Source organism: Tursiops truncatus, chromosome 3, assembly GCF_011762595.2.
Source record: "Tursiops truncatus isolate mTurTru1 chromosome 3, mTurTru1.mat.Y, whole genome shotgun sequence".
Lineage (NCBI taxonomy): Eukaryota > Metazoa > Chordata > Mammalia > Artiodactyla > Delphinidae > Tursiops > Tursiops truncatus.
The window spans coordinates 154,868,801-154,888,296 of record NC_047036.1 but is presented as its reverse complement, the minus strand read 5'-3'; the positions used below and the strand labels follow the sequence as shown (position 1 = coordinate 154,888,296).

General features: G+C 39.1%; 1 protein-coding gene across 5 annotated transcripts in view; it reads left to right on the top strand.

Annotated features, from left to right (window-relative positions):
• Positions 1-13,324, top strand: part of LOC101334865 (uncharacterized) — a 69,812-nt gene extending 56,488 nt beyond the window's left edge. For 3 of the 5 annotated variants that reach the window (XM_073802913.1, XM_073802912.1, XM_073802911.1), the window contains one exon: positions 8,618-13,324. In XM_073802913.1, the coding sequence (XP_073659014.1) occupies positions 8,618-9,951 (1,334 nt within the window). In that variant the 3' untranslated portion in view covers positions 9,952-13,324. The remainder of the gene's footprint in view (positions 1-8,617) is intronic. The other 2 variants (XR_012331004.1, XM_073802915.1) reach the window with 2 other exon arrangements.
• The last annotated feature ends 6,172 nt before the right edge of the window (positions 13,325-19,496 follow it).

Here is a 19,496-nt window from a genome sequence, read left to right as displayed (position 1 = left end):
CCCAGTAAGTTTTTTTTGTTTTTTTAAAATATTTATTTATTTATTTATTTATTTATGGCTGGGTTGGGTCTTCGTTTCTGTGCGAGGGCTTTCTCTAGTTGCGGTGAGCGGGGGCCACTCTTCATTGCGGTGCATGGACCTCTCACTGTCGCGGCCTCTGTTGTTGCGGAGCACAAGCTGCAGACGCGCAGGCTCAGTAGTTGTGGCTCATGGGCCTAGTTGCTCTGCGGCATGTGGGATCTTCCCAGATCAGTGCTCGAACCCATGTCCCCTGCATTGGCAGGCAGATTCTCAACCACTGAAAAACCAGGGAAGCCCTAATTTTATCTTTTTATTAAAATTTCCATCTTTATTTTTTTTGTTCTACTTTTGACAGGTTTCTTCAGTTATGTCTTCCAGTTCATCTACTGAGATTTTTAAAATATTTTTAATGAGCTTCATTAAAGTATAATTTACATGCAATAAAATTCACCATTTTAAGTGTAATATTTGATCAGTTTTGACAAATTTATCACCAAATCAAAGGAATAACATTTTTGTCATCTCTAACCAAAAATGCCTTCTTACCTCTTTGCAATTAATCCCATCCCCTGTCCCCAGCCCCTGGCAACCACAGATCTGCTTCTGTCACTGTGAGTTTACTTTTCCAGGATTACTTTTCCATTGCCTAAAAATAGTTGTTTCACTTTTTCCCTGGTTTTCTAATTGTTTATGGTGGGAATTCTCTGTTGAGTTTTCAAATTCTGCCATCCTTTTTAATTTCCAAAAACTCTTGTTTTATTTGTAAGCTCTTATTCGTGTTTTACAATGGTAATATCTTACCTCTAAAGGTAATGATTTCCAAAAACACTTTCATCTCCCTTTATAGGCACTGTGTTCTCAAATTTTCTCTTTGATTGTTTTGATATCTCTTTGGTATCTCTTTCTTGTTAGAGGCTTTCCTCAGTTGGAAGAGGGAAACCTTCCAGCTCCTCTGAGTTGGGGAAGGGATCTGAGGGCATAAAGGCTTCATAAACTGACCTTAATCCAAAACTCCTTATTTTATCCACCCCCACTCTCAGATGTACTTGATAGTGCCAAGTCTTGAAACTTTTGATGATTTGGAGGAAATTGGGTCAGTTTCTGGTCTCTCCCTGGGGGTGACCTCTTGACTACATTGTATAGGGTTTGGATCATACTACTTGCATACCTTGTTTGATACCCTAGAGTTATCGATATATAGTTTAAACCCATACTTTTTTTTAGTGCGGCCCAATGCAGCTACAGGTACTGCTCCTAATTCAGCCCCCATGAAGTAACCTGGGCCCCAGTGAGAACTGACTCTGAGGGTCCAGTCTTTCCCCATCTCAGTTTATCTTCAGCGTCGTGAAACCAGGGTGTGTTTGACCCCCTCTTGATAACACAATTAGATGAGTGTTTTCCTGTAACACAAAACGTTAAAAAGCCAGTTTTCTCTTATATATAGGTGATATGTTTTATGATCACAATCCAGAAAAGGCTTTAATAAATATAGCTATCTAATAGCTGCTAGAAAAGAAAGCTAGCAATTGGTTGTTTTTATTGAGCCAAATTATTATTTTTGAAAGCCACTCCCAGATTTTTTAAAGTAAACTTTTATTGAAGTAATACTAACACAGGAAAATACATAAATTATAAGTGTACAACTCATCAGATTTTTACAGTATAAATACATCTGTATAACCAGCACCTATATCAGGAAATAAAATGTTCCTAGAACACCAGATATCCCCTCCCATCCCCTCTGTTTCTTTTGTCCTGAAGATAATTACTACCCTGACCATAGCTTTGTTTTGCCTATTTTAAAACTTTTTATAAATGGAATCATATGTGTCTACTCTTTTGTGTCTGGCTTCTTTGCTTTCACAGTGTATTTGAGATTCATCCATGTTGTCTTATGTAGCAATAGTTGATTCATTCTCATTGAGGTATGATATTTCACTCTGTAAACCTACCACTATTTATACATTCTACTGTTGCTAGACATTTGGTATATTTCTGACTTGGAGCTATTATCAGTAATACTGGAACTATTATGAACATTCTTGTACATCTTTTAGAGAATGTACGTTATACATTTCTCTTGAGCATATAGCTAGGAGTACTATGTTCATGAGTAGGCAAGCTTTTTTTTTTAATTTATTTTTTTTGGCTGCTTTGGGTCTTAGTTGCAGTGCACGGACTTCTCTCTAGTTGTGGTGTGACTGTTTTCTCTTCTCTAGCTGTGGCGCACAGGCTCCAGGGCACGTGGGCTCTGTAATTGTGGTGTGGGCTCCAGAGTATGTGGGCTCCATAGTTTGTGGCATGCAGGTTCTCTAGTTGAGGGATGTGAGCTCAGTAATTGTGGCTTGCGGGCTTAGTTGCCCCGCAGCATGTGGGATCTTAGTTCCCTGACCAGGGATCGAACCTGCGTCCCGTGCATTGTAAGGTGGATTCCTTACCACTGGACCACCAGGGAAGTCCCTGCAAGCTTTAATAGACACCGCCAAATAGTTTTTTTAAGTGGTTATACCCGTTTATACTCCAGCCAGCAGGATACGAAGGTTCCATGTCCTCTTATATACTTAGTATTGTCATTAAAAGTTTGTTTTTCACCATTCTAGAGGATATATGGAGTATCTCATTGTATCTCAACTTATGACTAATGAAGTTGATCATCCTTTTATTTTTTTATTGATCATTTAAATATCCTCTTTTGTAAAGTATCTATAAGTCTCTCCCCTATTTTCCATTTAGTTGTCTAATCTTACCTTATTGATATATTTTAGGGTTGTACATTTGGGATTTGATCCTCTGTCATATAGATACATAATGCATTATAAATATTATTTCACACTTCGAATAATGATGTTATTTGGTAAACAGAAGTTCTAAATATTTAGGATAGTCCAATTAATTGGGGTTTTTCTTAAAGTTAATGCTTTTTGTGTCCTACTTAAGACATTTAATGCCATGAAGATCTTCTGTGTTTTCCTTTATTCTTTTGTTTTTCATATTTAGGTCTACAGTCCACATGGAAGATTTATTTTCATTATTTTCCATAAAGGTATTCAGTTGACCCAGGATCATTTACTGAAAAGACTATCATTTCCCCCATTGTACTGCAGTGTACCTTTGTCATACATAAGGGGACTGCATGGGCATAGGTCTGATTCTGGGTCTATAATCTGTTCCGCTGGCCTGTTTGTATACAGACTGGACTTCCTTAAATGTTCAGAAGAATTCACTAGTGAAGCCATCTCTGCTTGAAAATTTCTTTGTGAGAAGGTATTAAATGGAAGATTCAATTTATTTATTAGATGTAGGACCATTCAGATTTTCTGTTTCTTCTTGCATCTGTTTTGATACACTATATCTTCCTAGAATTTAGTCTTTTAGTTTATTGGCATAAAGTTTCCTCATTATGCTATTATCTTATAAATCTCTTTAGAATTTGTCTTGATGTCACCTTTATCATTCTTGATAGTGGTAATATGTGCCTTCTCTCTTTCTCCATTAGTCTTGATAGAGGTCTATCAATTTTTTATTAAGTTATCGATTTCTGTTATTTTTATTATTTCTTTCCTTCTCCTTTGTATTTAATTTGCTATTTTTCTGATTTCTTGAGATTGATAATTGATACAGATAGATAGATGTACATTTCCTTCTAACCATGCTGTAGCTGCATTTTGTGAGTTTCATTTCATGGTTCTATTATCATTAAGTTTAAAATATTTTCTAATTTTTGTTTTGATTTCTTTATCAGTTATTTAGAAATGTATGGACTAGTTTTAAAATATCTGGATTTTCTAACCGTCTTTTTGGTATTTTGTTATTCACTTCTGGCATAATTCCACTGAGTTCAGAATACACATTCTGAATGATCTCTGTCCTGTGAAATGTGTTCATACTACTTCACCTCCCAGTATATGTTCAGTTTTTGTAAATGTTCTATATGCACTTAAATATGTATATTCTGTCATTGTTGGGTATAGTGTTATAAGTATATCATTTAGATCAAGTTTGTTTATCTTGTTATTCAGATCCCCTATTCTTAATGGTTTGATTTGTGAGTTATTGAGAATGGTATGTAAACATATCTCACTATCATTGTTAAGGTTTCTCTATTTTTCCTTTTTATTTTCTCAATTTTTACTTTATACATTTTGAAGTTATATTATGTGAAAATGTAGATTTGTTATATTTTCCTACATAATTGAACCTTTTGTCAATATGAACTATCTTAAAGCCTGTTTTCTCTAATATTATGAGATTTGTCTGATATTAGTGTAGGTATACCAGCTTTCTTGTGGTTAGTGCTTGCTTGATAAATCCTTTTCCATTCTTTTCTTTCCTTTTAATTCTGGATCTATATTTTTGATATTTCTCTCCTGAGTGCCATATAGTTGGATTTTATTTTTTTAATCCAGCCTCACAACAGTTTTTTATTTGTTTGTTTGTTTGTTTGTTTTTGCAGTACATGGGCCTCTCACTGTTGTGGCCTCTCCCGTTGCGGAGCACAGGCTCCGGATGCGCAGGCTCAGCGGCCATGACTCACGGGCCTAGCTGCTCCGCGGCATGTGGGATCTTCCCGGACCGGGGCATGAATCTGTGTCCCCTGCATCGGCAGGCAGACTCTCAACCATTGCACCACCAGGGAAGCCCAACCTTAGTTTTTTAATAGGAGAATTTAGACCAATTACTAATATGTATAGGATTGGACGTCTGCTATTTCATTATTTAATTTTAATTTTACTCACCTGCTTTAAGTCCATTTTTTTTCTTGTCTTCTTTTGAATCAACTATTTTTACTGTTCCATATTCCAATGAGCTTGTACCTTCTTTAACTAGTCTTAAAGACTGTATGAGCTTGTATCTTCTTTAACCAGTCTTTTATTGGTAAGTCTAATAAGTAAAACCAGCTTAATACTATCCAAAATAAATAATTCCCAGGCAATGCTAATAGCTTAAAACAATACTATTTCTTTCTTTCATGTCTTGTGGTGTTTTTGCTATGTATTTTAATTATGTATATATTTTCAACCTCTCAAGACATTATAATTATTGTTTTGTGCAATAATATTTTTATTTACTCTTTCCATTGCCTTTTCTTACTTTTACACCTGGGATTATCTTTCTTCTGCCTGGAACACTCCTTTTATTGTTTTTTTTTAATATGGGCCTGCTGGTGACACAATCTCTGTTTTTATTTGTACAGAAATATCCATTTCATATTTACCTTTTTGGGACATTTTGTTTCTATTGAGTTCTAGTTTAGCAATTTTCAGCACTTCAGATGCTATTTCATTGTCGTCTTTTTTTTTTTTTAGACAATTACAGAGCTATTTTTTAAAATTTATTTAATTTATTTTTGTCTGCATTGGTTCTTCATTGCTGCACACAGGCTTTCTCTAGTTGTGGTGAGCAGGGGCTACTCTTTGTTACGGTGCGTGGGCTTCTTGTTGCCGTGACTTCTCATTTTGCGGAGCACAGGTTCGAGGTGTGTGGGCTTCAGTAGGTGTGGCATGAGGGCTCAGTAGTTGTGGTTCATGGGCTGTATAGCGCAGGCTCAGTAGTCGTGGTACACAGGCTTAGTTGCTCCACAGCATGTGGGATCTTCCCAGACCAGGTCTTGAACCCATGTCCCCTGCATTGGCAGGCAGATTCTTAACCACTGTGCTATCAGGGAAGTTCCTATTTCGTTGTCTTCTGTTTTCCCTTGTTTTTGGTTGAAAAGAGAGCTATCAGTTTTATTTTTTTTCTCTTTTAAAGGTAATATATTTTTCCTCTCAAGGAAATTTCAAATTAATCTTATGTTTTCAGTAGTTTGACTATGGTGTACCTAGGTGGATTTTCTCTGAATTTATCCTGCTTGCAGTCTGTTGTGCTTCTCAAATTCATTTTTCAACCTTTTTTTTAAAAAATAGTGTTTTTTGCCCCATTCTTTTCCTCCTCCCATTCGAGAACTCCAGTCACACATATGTTAATAAATGTTTTCACCATGTCTTATATGTCTTTTTAAATTTTTTCCTCCAGGTTTTACCATGGATATTTTCTGCCTATGTATTTTTTTTAGTTCACTATTCCTCTCTTCTGCTATGTCTGATATACTGTTTCTTAAAATATTTATTCATTTTATTTATTTATTCAAAATTTTTTTTTCTCTGTGTCAGGTTTTTGTTGTGGCATGCAGGATCTTCTTGTTGCAGTGCAGAGGCTCTTCGCTGTGGCACGTGGGCTTCTCTCTAGTTGTGGCGTGCGTGTTTTTTCTCTCTCTAGTTGTGACACTTGAGCTCCAGAGCACGTGGGCTCTGTAGTTTGTGACACACGGGCTCTCTAGTTGCGCACAGGCTCAGTAGTTGTGGCGCACAGGCTTAGTTGCTCCGTGGCATGTGGGATCTTAGTTCCCTGACCAGGGATCGAACCCCTGTCTCCTGCATTGGAAGGCAGATTCTTTACCACTGGACGATCAGGGAAGTCCCAATGTCCAATATACTGTTAAAGCTATCTATTGAGTTCTTAATTTCAGTTATATTTTTCAGTTCTAGAATTTTCATTGGATTCTTTGGTTCCAATTCTCTGTTAAAGTTCTTATTCTTATCTGTTTTATTGAACATGTTAGTCACACTTATTTCAAACCCCATGTCTGATAATTTTGGTATCTGAGTTCTGAGGGTCTTTCTCTATTGTCTGTTTTTTCTCTTGATTCAATAATTTCTTAGTACTCCTGGTACTTTTTGACTGAATCCTTGACATCATGTGTGAAGGAGTGAATACGCTCTGGATGATGTTATGTTCCTCCAGAGAAAATTTTCCTTCCCTCTCGTAGACAGCTGGAGTACAAGCAAACCACCCTAATCCATCCACCCAGGGACTCATTAGCTGGAGATTGGGTTGAATGTTTATGAAGCTTTACCTATCTCTTGTTTGCCCTTGCTGTTAGGTTGTAGACCTCCAGGAGTCCCAACTGAGAGCTTTACATGTTTACTCTGACCACTGTTTACCCCACAGCCCCCCAGAAGGTCCTGAACTCCAGTTTTTGGCTCAACAGTACTATAAGACTATAGAGAATTCTGAATTTCTGCTTAGCTTAGTCTCTTGCCCTGAGAAGTTTAAGAATTCAGCAAATTCTCTGATGAAAAAAAAACACTGTTAGAATCACCTCTGTATTTCCCTTCTATCCCAAATATTAGACTATCAAGTTGGCTTCAAGTGATATCTGATGCCTTTAGACAGATTTTTTTTTTTCAATTCAGATTTTTTGGGTGTTTTTTGCAAGAACCTGGTCTTCCACAGGCTACTTTGTCAGGTCCAGAAGCGAAAGTCAGTTCTTAAGATTTTGAGATTTGGCAAAACTGGTGTTTAACTTTAAACATTCTTTGTTTTGAGCAAGGATATATTATTCTAAGCTCACAAGGATTGTAGCCTTAAAGTGCACCTGTTTAACTTTCTTTTCCAGGTAAGTACAAGGAGTTTTATTATTATTATTATTATAGCTCTTTATAGATTTTCTGGAGTGAGTAGGAGAAAAAAGCATTGAGGGAGGCTTGTTCTTGATAGGCTTTCCCAGGAATCTTTGCATCATCTGTGTTAGTATCAAGTCCTTATCATTGCATTTCTTAGTACAAAGTCTTAAATAGACTTAACACAAAAGACAGATATTCACAAATACGTACAGAAAACTAGTATGCATTCAGAACTCTACTTGTTAATATCAGGATACCCATGAGACCAAGTGAGACTGTTGTTGAGTAAGTGTGGAATTTGTTTTGGGGGAGAGGAATAATTTTGTCAGACATTCATGGGACCTTGGCCCAGATCCCAGTAGCAGAGTCCCATTTCTAATGACTATTATACTCCTTTCCCCAAATTCAGGGCCTTGCCTCCAAGACATACTGGATATATCCTGGCAGATTTGCTGCTTTCTTCCTAATTTTTTATGCTCACATATACATCCTCATGGTACATTTTCCTTATATCAATGTCACATTATTCATATAGGTTTGAAGATGTTGCTTCCTCACTGGTAGCAGGAGGTTCTAACTTTATTAGTAGGTATCAGTGTTTCACAGGCTCTATAGTAGCCTAACTTTTTATTTTCCATCTGAATGCTAAAATGTGTCTATAAAACATAAATGCTGGTTTTAGTAGTTACTCCGAAGCTGAACTTTTTTTCTACCAAGTGTTGACCTCTAGTTTCAATGGTTTCTTAAGGTCACATCTAGGTTATTTTAAAGACCATATCACTAAAACAGATAAGGTACATTTTTTTCTTATCTGTTAGCATAGTGTGGTCTTACAGGTATTTTTGAGGCTTCAAAATTCAGGTAACTTCTCTGTAATCACAAAGAAAATAAATATTGTACTCAGGATCCCAGCTCAGGCCTGTGACTTCTGAATGCCAGCTCCAAGCTCTCCTGCTTCATACATTGTATAGTTGTCAACCCCTTCCTGCCATGTCCTCTGTTCACCTCTTCTCCCTTTTCCTGTTTTATCTTCACTTCAAGAAATCTTCAAAATTACAACCTCTCTGTTAGCATTATAAACAAGGTCACGTTCTTATCCCAACTAGATGTTTTACTAAGATAAAACAGACATTTGAATTTTTGATGTCTTTCAGATTGGATGACTACACCTGTGAGTAAGAAATCAACTCTCAAGGCAGATATTCCTGAAGGAGAATTGGGTCAGTGGATGATAAAGGAAAGATTCACTAAAGATACTCACTGGAAATATGATACACTGTTGGAATGGCAGCATGGAAGCCAGGAGATAAAGTTGCAGCAAGTGATGCTTGCTCATGAGAAAACTTCATCTGTGGTTGGTAACCAGAAATGTGATGAATCTGGGAAGCACTGCACCATGAGCTCATCCTTTGTTCAGAGTCAGGGATTTCAATCTAGCAAAAAAGCCTTTGAGTGTAGTGAGTGTGGAAAAGTCTTCACTAAGAGTTCAACCCTCAATAAACATCAGAAGATTCATACTGAAAAACTTAATGCAAATCGGAAAATTCTTATTAAAGAGAAGCGATATGAATGTAGAGAATGTGGGAAAGCCTTTCACCAGAGCACACACCTCATCCATCACCAAAGAATTCACACTGGTGAGAAGCCGTATGAATGTAAGGAATGTGGCAAGGCCTTCTCAGTGAGTTCCTCACTTACTTATCATCAGAAAATTCATACTGGAGAGAAGCCTTTTGAATGCAACTTATGTGGAAAAGCTTTTATCCGAAACATACACCTTGCCCACCATCATAGAATACATACTGGAGAGAAGCCTTTTAAATGTAACATATGTGACAAAGCCTTTGTGTGCAGGGCACATCTTACCAAACACCAGAATATTCATAGTGGAGAGAAACCCTATAAATGTAATGAATGTGGGAAGGCCTTCAATCAGAGTACAAGTTTTCTTCAGCATCAGAGAATTCACACTGGGGAGAAGCCTTTTGAATGTAATGAATGTGGGAAGGCTTTCAGGGTGAACTCTTCCCTTACTGAACATCAAAGAATTCATACTGGAGAGAAACCTTATAAGTGTAACGAATGTGGGAAAGCTTTCAGGGATAATTCATCCTTTGCTCGACATCGGAAAATTCATACTGGAGAGAAACCTTACAGATGTGGTTTGTGTGAGAAAGCCTTCAGGGACCAATCAGCCCTAGCCCAGCATCAGAGAATTCATACTGGGGAGAAACCTTATGCGTGTAATATATGTGAGAAAGCATTCAGTGACCATTCAGCCCTCACTCAACATAAGAGAATTCATACTAGAGAAAAACCTTATAAATGTAAAATCTGTGAGAAAGCCTTTATCCGAAGTACACATCTGACTCAACATCAGAGGATTCACACGGGAGAGAAACCCTATAAATGTAATAAATGTGGGAAAGCTTTCAACCAGACTGCAAACCTCATTCAGCATCAGAGACATCATATTGGAGAAAAGTGATATGGAAGAGCTTTGAGACTAAGTGTATTAATTATTGAATGCAAGAGAATTTCCATTCTACATAATAACCATGAAAGCTCACATGAAGATAGTCATTTTATTTACTGAGAGTCAAGGTTCACAGTAGTGTGGGTTTTGAGAACTTAAGAATGTCAAACACTCATAATTCAGAACTGCCTCAGTTGAATAGTCTGAATTAGTCTGAATTACCAAGTATCAGAACCAACATGGACCTTCATTAACAATATAGAAATTAGTTGACCATTAAGATAAATTATAAAATTGTAAAAATTGAGAAGCACAGGAACAAAAAAGTAAGAAAATGGTCTATACGCATTTTACTGTACTTGATTCTCTTATGTAGGAGGGTTTCTACCTTTAATGGAATGCTTTGTTTTCCTCACCCCCACTATTTACACCCAGTGTAAAGAAAGTGCAATCACCTGTGCACTGGCCCAGGAGTTACTTAAATTATGCTTCCCACCTTCTGCTTCAAACCAACTTTTGTCAGATTTCCCTGGTTCATGTGTCCACTGGCTTCTTACCTGTATTCTTCTCCTGGGACAATTCATTTGAACTGTGTGTCCCTTTTTGATTTAGCAACTCCTAACTGATAACATCACATCAGTTACTACCACCCAGTTTGCCCTTGAAGACTGTGGTTATCTGACCTCACACAGTCCATGATTCTGGATGTTGTTCCAAACCCAGCTTTCAGAACTCAGGACCCCTATCTGGAAGGCAGAGGTTGATAAAAATTCCTGAGTAACCCAGGTCCTCTGGGCTTCAGTTTGACTCTGACCCTCAGATAATCCCTAAAGTAGGGGCTTAATCTGTGCAGACATTCCCCCCGCCAGTTGTTCTGCACTGTAGTTACACTACACATGGCAGTCAGGGGCATGCTCAGCTTCGGGTGTGACGATCCCAGCCACCTAGAGATGTTCTGGGCACTGCTACTTCTGTGACTTGCCATTTCCTGATGTGCATCTGACAAGGGAGGTTAGAGCCTCAAGGGAGTTGTCAAAAGGCTCTCACCCACTTTTTCCCTTGACTGGGCAATCCTCTGTGTCCACTGCATTAGTGTATATTTGTTACTCCCAGAATATTGAACTGCTGCATCCTGGTTCTTGCCCTGCTTTTGTCTACTTTTCTGAAGGTATCAACTCTGTTCACAGAAAACACAGAGAGCTTTGAATTTCTGATTTTGCATTTGGAAGTGGCCATTTCGTGTCCTCCACCTGGGTATTCCACCACTTAAAGATTACTCCGTTCTGACAGTGGTGAGCAGCGTGTTGAGTAATTCCATGGAGTAGTCAACAGCACCATGACATTCTCTGGCAGGGGCAGTGTCCATGCCCAGAAGTCTGAGTAATACTCTAGTCCTGCAGGTACAGTTCCTTCACTATCTTTAATTCTTCAGTGCTGTCTGTAGAAGTCACAGATAAAATAACATGTGTCCCTTTACACACAGCCTCTGGGGGCACCTCCCCTTCCCCACCACAAAGTATGTGGAGCCTGCACTACTGCAGACTGGAGCATACTACAGCATGAAGGTGGAAGAGCAAATCAACTGTTGTCTGGGAAGCAGTGTGACAGGTTCCTGGTCTGTGGAAGTGCTCTCTATCAATTTGGGCAACTGCCGGCCCCTACGAATGCTGCACCTCAGCTCCAAGTTACAGGAGAGGATAGTCTGTCATGGTGGAATCAGGACTTCAGGTTGAACATGGACTTGGAAGCTTCCAGCAGCTTTAAATACCCAAGTTCTCTAAATTCAGCTCCCACCTAATAAAGGCCAGTGGTGTGGGTAGGCATCTCCTGTTAGATCAGCAACTCATCCTTTCTTCCTTATTGTGCTTCAGGTGAAGCAGCATTTCAAGAGGTTGCTTGGAACTCTCCATGCCCTGGGCCCACACATGTTCATCTGCAGCCTTACATGGCTGGCAACCCCAGATTCCACAATAAACTTAGAAAGCTGCTCACTGCTACAGAGATCTGCCTTCAGTACTATCCCTATGGCCCGCCTTGTCCTCACTATTACCTCCTTGCCTTGAATCCCTCACAAGGAACATATTTCTCAGCTAACTTTGTTGTTCCTTATTTTTTTTTTTTTTTTCTGTATGCAGGCCTCTCACTGTTGTGGCTTTTCCCATTGTGGAGCACACGCTCCAGACGCACAGGCTCAGTGACCATGGCTCACAGGCCCAGCCACTCCGCGGCATGTGGGGTCTTCCCGGACCGGGGCACGAACCCGTGTCCCCTGCATCAGCAGGCGGACTCTCAACCACTGCACCACCAGGGAAGCCCATTCCTTTTGTTTTTAATGAGAGCTGCTGCCCCTTGGAATGTGCTTGCATTTGGGCTAAGGCCAAGACCTTCTGCCACTCATCCCAGTGGCAGCTCCAGCAGCTGTGCTTCCACCAGCATTAGTGCAGTCTGAAGGCCCTCCATATGATTACAGTCCACTTTCCCTGAGCCCACCACTGTCAGGCTTGGGTCTTCATGAAATTAGACCTCTGAGATGCCTCTGAGATGCCCCCTGGCTGGGGAGACAAAAAGTAAATGGCCTATTAGAAATGCCTGAGTCAACTTGGATATATTTATGATAGTACTGTTCATCTGACCAGACCATTAGCATTGGCTTTATTACATTATGCCATATGATTAACAACTTATGGTATGACCACCTCAACTAAGTGAGCCAAAATTCGCCTGGGTGCTATTTCATACTTTTTAAATCTGAAGTAGGTTCTCCACACCGACAGTCTAACCTTGGGCTTAACCCCCCAAAAGTGCGTTTTTGAGAACTCTGAGTTAAAGTCCCTCAGCCACCTTTTCTTCTGCCAGCTGATCTGCATGGTATTAGACAAGAGTTGAGCAATTATTTATTTTTAAAAATTTCTTTAACATACTTTATCTCATAGTAATTTTTCGTGAATATCTTGTTATAGAAAAAGTCTAAAGTAATGTAGATAATATTAAGCTTATATTGGTGAATTAGTTTATAAAAAATATATTCATATGAATTGTCTTATCTGTGCCTAACAAGAGTTGAGCAATTATTGACAGGGACTTCTCTCTACACCAACCTCCTAGGAGGAGCAGTTCATTCTGCACCTCGCTTTTCTAGTTTTACTGATAGACACCATGACAGAAGATGAGGACCACTGTTTGGGACACTCCAGGGTTAGATGTGCCGTCCTTAGCACATCCAGCCCAACCCCCACTACTCCTTACTGGCACAAACACTTCCCAGCACACCCACGACTATGCCATCTCAAGATAACGGGTCTGGGGCTTCCCTGGTGGTGCAGTGGTTAAGAATCTGCCTGCCAATGCAGGGGACATGCATTCGAGCCCTGGTCCAGGAAGATCCCACATGCTGCAGAGAAACTAAGCCCGTGTGCCACAACTACTGAGCCTGAGCTCTAGAGCCTGTGAACCACAACTGCTGAGCCCGTGTGCCACAACTACTGAGTCCGCATGCCTAGAACCCATGCTCTGCAACAAGAGAAGCCACCTCAATGAGCCCGTGCACTGCAAGGAAGAGTTTAGCCCCTGCTCGCTGCAACTAGAGAAAGCCTGCGCAGCAACGAAGACCCAACGCAGCCAAAAATAAATAAAAAATAAATTTTTTTAAAAAGTGGGGCGTGTGGGTAGGGAGAGTTGGGAACCATGTGAGCAAGGTGAGATTGGATGAGAAGAGGTGAGACCACACAGCCGGACCAGCCTGTGCGATGAGCTTTGGCAGTTTAACACAAAGGAAGCTACTGTCAGGTTTTAGCTTTTGCATTTCAAACTTCTAAGCTACAGAGAGTTCCCACTGATATATAAATTTTACTAGAGCATAAAAGATTGTAAATTTTTCTGATTTTTTTCTTTCCCAATTAATTTCCCTTGTAATGAATAAGACATTCCAAAGTTGGAAAAACTATTTAACCACCTAAAGTTCAATTGCTAATTTATTTCAGCAATATACCTTAACCAACGTACAGGGTTGCTCTCTGACACAATCCTGATTATTACCTGATGTTATTTTATAATTTCTAGCTCTTAGATACAAAAAATAAAGAATTATAAATATATTTTCAGGCAGGCATATGCCAGATTCCCCCTGGTAAGTTGCCCCAGGCTCCTGACCAATCTTTCTGGTGTGCTCCAGTCCATCTCCCACTCCAGCAACCAGTGATGTGTCCACCCTGCAGATGGTGAGGTCTCACCCACTTAAAAGCAAGGCCTTCAAGACCCTTCACAACCAGATCCATGTAGACTCTCCAGCCTCATCTCCCTACCTTACCCTGCAAAAATGGAACTGCCAGTAGCTCCTGGCATGCCAGATTGGGTTATCATCATCTCTTTGTCTAGTTCCCCAAGAAGGCTGTGAGCTAATGTTAAGAACTTGGCCCAGAACCCAACTCAAATTGAGCACATAATGGTGTCAACAGATATGTGTTAAATTAGTAAACAGGTGATCCTCACTATTTCCAACAAATAATTCGCTGAGGCCTGTATGGTTTATGACATATCTCTTTAAAGTAAAATGCCTTCAGTTGGCTTATGGGTTATAAAATGCACTTCTATTCCCAGGGCTACATTATAAGGGAAAATTCTGTACTCAGCCAGCTACCCTGTGTATAAATGTTGGGGAGGAGAAAGGAAGTGGGAGGAGTGGCTGCGTTATCCTCTGAATGTTATTCAGTAGATATATCACTGTTTTAAAGTGATTTAATGTGGTTTCTTTTTTTCCTTTTTGATAGCACGTGGTACAAATTCAAAACTTGTACAGTGAAAAGCAACTGCCTCTCTCCCATTCCTCCACCTTCCCAGTTTCTCTCCCCAGAGGCAACAGCAGTTACCAGATTCTATGTGTCCTTCCAGAGATAGTCTATACATATACAACCCCCAACTTTTTTTTTTTTTGCAGTACGTGGGCCTCTCACTGTTGTGGCCTCTCCCGTTGCGGAGCACAGGCTCCAGAGGCCCAGGCTCAGCGGCCATGGCTCACGGGCCCAGCCACTCCACGGCATGTGGGATCTTCCCGGACTGGGGCACGAACCTGTGTCCCCTGCGTCGGCAGGCAGACTCTCAACCACTGCACCACCAGGGAAGCACTCCCCAACTTTTTTATAACACAGATACTAGATATGTTGTCCTGTGTTTTGCTTTTATTTAACAACATATCTCAAAGATGTTTTCATTGTAGTACATATAGAACTTCCTCATTCTTTCCGGTGGCTGCAAAATATTCCATTGCTTGTGATAAAGGAAATATTCACATATTGAAGTATGGGGAAGTCATTCTGGCTTATACATGTGTTAACTTGAATTTGATGCTAACTAAAACAGCCTGTTTGTGGCCTATCAAACATACATTGTACATCTGCTTTAATTATTAAAGAAAAGGACACATTGACCAAAAGTAATGTCCATATTAAAAATAAAGATTAAATGCCTCCCTTCCTGGGACACCAATGCTGGTACTCCTTCTATGATAAGGCTGCTTTCCAGGTGCCAAGGCCATACTGACTTACTGTGTATGTGCTGATCTGTTTTTTGAAAACTTGAAGGAATGTATCCCTGACTTGTTTAATGTTCTTTGTTCTAACAAGATATAAAACTGTGCTGAAAGCCATGCTTCTCTGGAGCAGTTCCTCAGAGTTATCTGAGAGGCTGTCTTCTGGGCTATGGTTCTCAGTTTGGCTCAAATAAAACTGTTTTCTATTCCTATTATAGATTATTTATTGGTTGGCCTCATCGACACATGGATGCACCATAATACACTTAAATCAGTGCTCCCAACTGAGGTGCAGTGAGGTTGTTTTCAATCTTTCATTATTTCAAACAATGCTGCAATTAATGTTCTTAGATATGTGCCATTTCGTGCAAGTATTTCTGGTGGAAAAACTCCCTGAAGTGAGCTGCTAGGTTCAAAGGGTGTGCGCATTTTTAAATTTAGCAAAACAGTGCCATCTAGCCCCCCTTAGAGGCTGTACTGTGTGTATTCCACGGGCCATGGGAGGTGGGGGCCATGCCCCACAACTTGCCAGCACAGAACATTAGCTAACTCTTTGATCTTTGCCAATCTGATAAAAAGGGTGTCTTAAGGTGGGTTTTTGTTCCAGCTTGATTGAGATATAATCAATATACAGCATTCTGTAAGTTTAAGGTGTACAATGTGATGATTTTTTTGTTGGTGGTGTATAATTTCTTTACAATGTTGTGTTAATTTCTGCTGTACAGTGAAGTGAATCAGCTATGTGTATACCTATATCCCCTCCCTCTTGGACCTCCCTCCTACCCCACCCCCAATCCCACCCATCTAGGTCATCACAGAGCACTGAACTGAGCTTCTTGTGCTTTATAGCATGTTCCCACTAGCTATTTTATGCATGGTAGTGTATTTATGTCAATCTTAATCTCCCAATTCGCCCCACCCTCCCCTTCCCATCCTGTGTCCACATGTCCATTCTCTACTTCTACATCTCTATTCCTGCCCTGCAAATAGGTTCATCTGTACCATTTTTCTAGATTCCACATATATATGCATTAACATACGATATTTGTTTTTCTCTTTATGGCTTACTTCACTCTGTATGACAGACTCTAGGTCCATCCACATCTCTATAAATGACTCAATTTCGTTCCTTTTTATGGCTGAGTAATATTCCATTGTATATATGTACCACATCTTCTTTATCCATTCATCTGTCATTGGACATTTAGGTTGTTTCCATGTCATGGCTATTGTAAATAGTGCTGCAATGAACATTGGGGTACATGTGTCCTTTTGAATTATGGTTTTCTCAGGGTATATGCACAGTAATGAGATTGCTGAGTCATATAGTAGTTCTATTTTTAGTTTTTTAAGGAACCTCCATACTGTTCTCCATAGTGGCTGTATCAATTTACATTCCCATCAACAGTGCAAAAGGGTTCCCTTTTCTCCACACACTCTCCAACATTTATTGTTTGTAGATTTTTTTGATGATGGCCATTCTGACCAGTGTGAGGTGATACTTCACTGTAGTTTTTATTTGCATTTCTCTAATAATTAGTGATGTTGAGCATCTTTTCATGTGCCTCTTGTCTATCTGTACCAATGGCATTCTTCACAGAATTAGAACAAAAATTTTTGTTCTAATTTTCTAATTCCATACAATTTGTATGGAAACACAAAAGATCCTGAGTAGCCAAAGCAATCTTGAGAAAGAAAAATGAAGCTGGAGGAATCAGGCTCCCTGACTTCAAACTATACTACAAAGCTACAGTAATCAAGACAGTATGGTACTGGCACAAAAACAGAAATACAGATCAATGGTGCAGGACAGAAAGCCCAGAGATAAACCCACACACATATAGTCACCTAATTTATGACAAAGGAGGCAAGAATATACAATGGAGAAAAGACAGCCTCTTCAATAAGTACAGTTGGGAAAACTGGACAGCTACATGTTAAAGAATGAAATTAGAACTCTCCCTAACACCATACACAAAAATAAACTCAGAATGGATTAAAGACCTAAATGTAAGACCAGACACTATAAAAACTCTTAGAGGAAAAATAGGAAAATCACTATTTGACATAAACCAGAGCAAGATCTTTTTTGACCCACCTCTTTGAGTAACGAAAATAAAAACAAAAATAAACAATGGGACCTAATTAAACTTAAAAGCTTTTGCACAGTAAAGGAAACTATAAACAAGACGAAAAAACAACCCTCAGAATAGGAGAAAATATTTGCAAATGAAGCAATGGAAAAAGAATTAATCTCCAAAATATACAAACAACTCATGTAGCTCAATATCAAAAAAACTCCAAACAACTCAATTAAAAAATGGGCAGAAGACCTAAATAGATATTTCACCAAAGAAGACATACAGATGGCCAAAAGGCACAATGTGATGATTTGATACACATATATATTGCAAAATGTTTACCACAATGAGGTTAGTTAGCACAGCCTTCACCTCACATAATTACCATGTTGTTCTCATTGTATGGTGAGAACATTACAGCTCTACTCTCATAGCAACTTTCAAATGTACAATGCAGTATTGTTAACTCATTCACCATGCTGAACATTAGATCCTGGCACTTACTCATAACTGAGAGTGCAGTTGTCTTACAATGAATTAGATTGGGCATCATTTCGTGTGCTTAAGAGCCACTGTATATCTCATTCTAGGTTTGTTGGCTTCTAGAAATCAATTTGTAGGTTCTCTTCCATAACCAGGCAATTAGCCCATTGTCATGAGTTGCAAATGTATTTTATAGTTTTGTTTTTGGTCTTTTAACTTTGTACATAATGGTGTTTTTATTTGTTACAAAGCTTTATTTTTAAACAAAATTGATTAATTTTTTCTTTCATGGCTTCTGAGTTTTAAATCACAGGTAAAAAGTACTTATCCACACCAAGATTACTTTTCAAATTGTCCACTGTTTTCCAGTTTTATTTTTTACTTTAAAATCTTTGAGCCCTTGAAATAATTTTGGGTAAGATGTGAGACTATAGGGCAAATTTAAATTTTTTCAAGATGGCTATCCAGATGTCACAACATTGTTTATTAATTAAGCCATATTTCCCCCCACTGATTTAAGATGTCATCTTTATCTTTCACCACATTTCACACATATTTTGGTCTATTTGGACCATTCTGTCCCATTGGTCTATGATCTATGAAGCAGTACTTTGAATTATTATAGCTTGATATATATGTGTGTATATATGTATATATGTTTATATAGATTGACCTTAAAATACAGACAATAAAATTTATGTATTTCTGAAGTAATTTATCTCAAAATCTTTCTTCACTTTACTTAAGAGGATAATTATAACTTAATTTTTTGTGTGTGTGTGTGGTACGTGGGCCTCTCACTGTTGTGGCCTCTCTCACTGCGGAACACAGGCTCCGGACGCGCAGGCTCAGTGGCCATGGCTCACGGGCCCAGCCGCTCCACGGCATGTGAGATCTTCTCGGACCGGGGCACGAACCAGTGTTCCCTGCATCGGCAGACGGACTCTCAACCACTGCGCCACCAGGGAAGCCTTATAACTTGATTTTAATGCTGGGAAGAATGTCGATGAAGATTTTAAGTCTTTCACTTCAATGAAGATTTAAAAAGTGAGAAACTGGGTCTTACCTTTTAGACCCAGTTTTCAAGGATGTGTTTCAGTCCTTTGTACACATCCTTTTCCTTCACAGTTGAATTCCCTGACAACCAACCTAGTCTAAGGAGAAACTCTGAATGGAGCTCAAGAGTCACTGCTTTTGGCACATTTAAGGGCGTCCATGTGTCTTTGTTTCTATGTGGTTTTAGCCCTTTATCTTTTCTTGCTTTATTTTTAACTTTAGTCATTGGACAAAAAGTCAGTATGATATAAGAAATCATGGTTAACAAACTTGACCTTATAGGACTATATACAGAATGCATCATTGACCCCTGCAGAAAACTGATGGTAATGAAATGGTACATATCAAAGCTAATGTAGTCCTCTTATTCTACTTGAAATGCTAGATTGTGTGTGATCCCCTTCATGGATGAT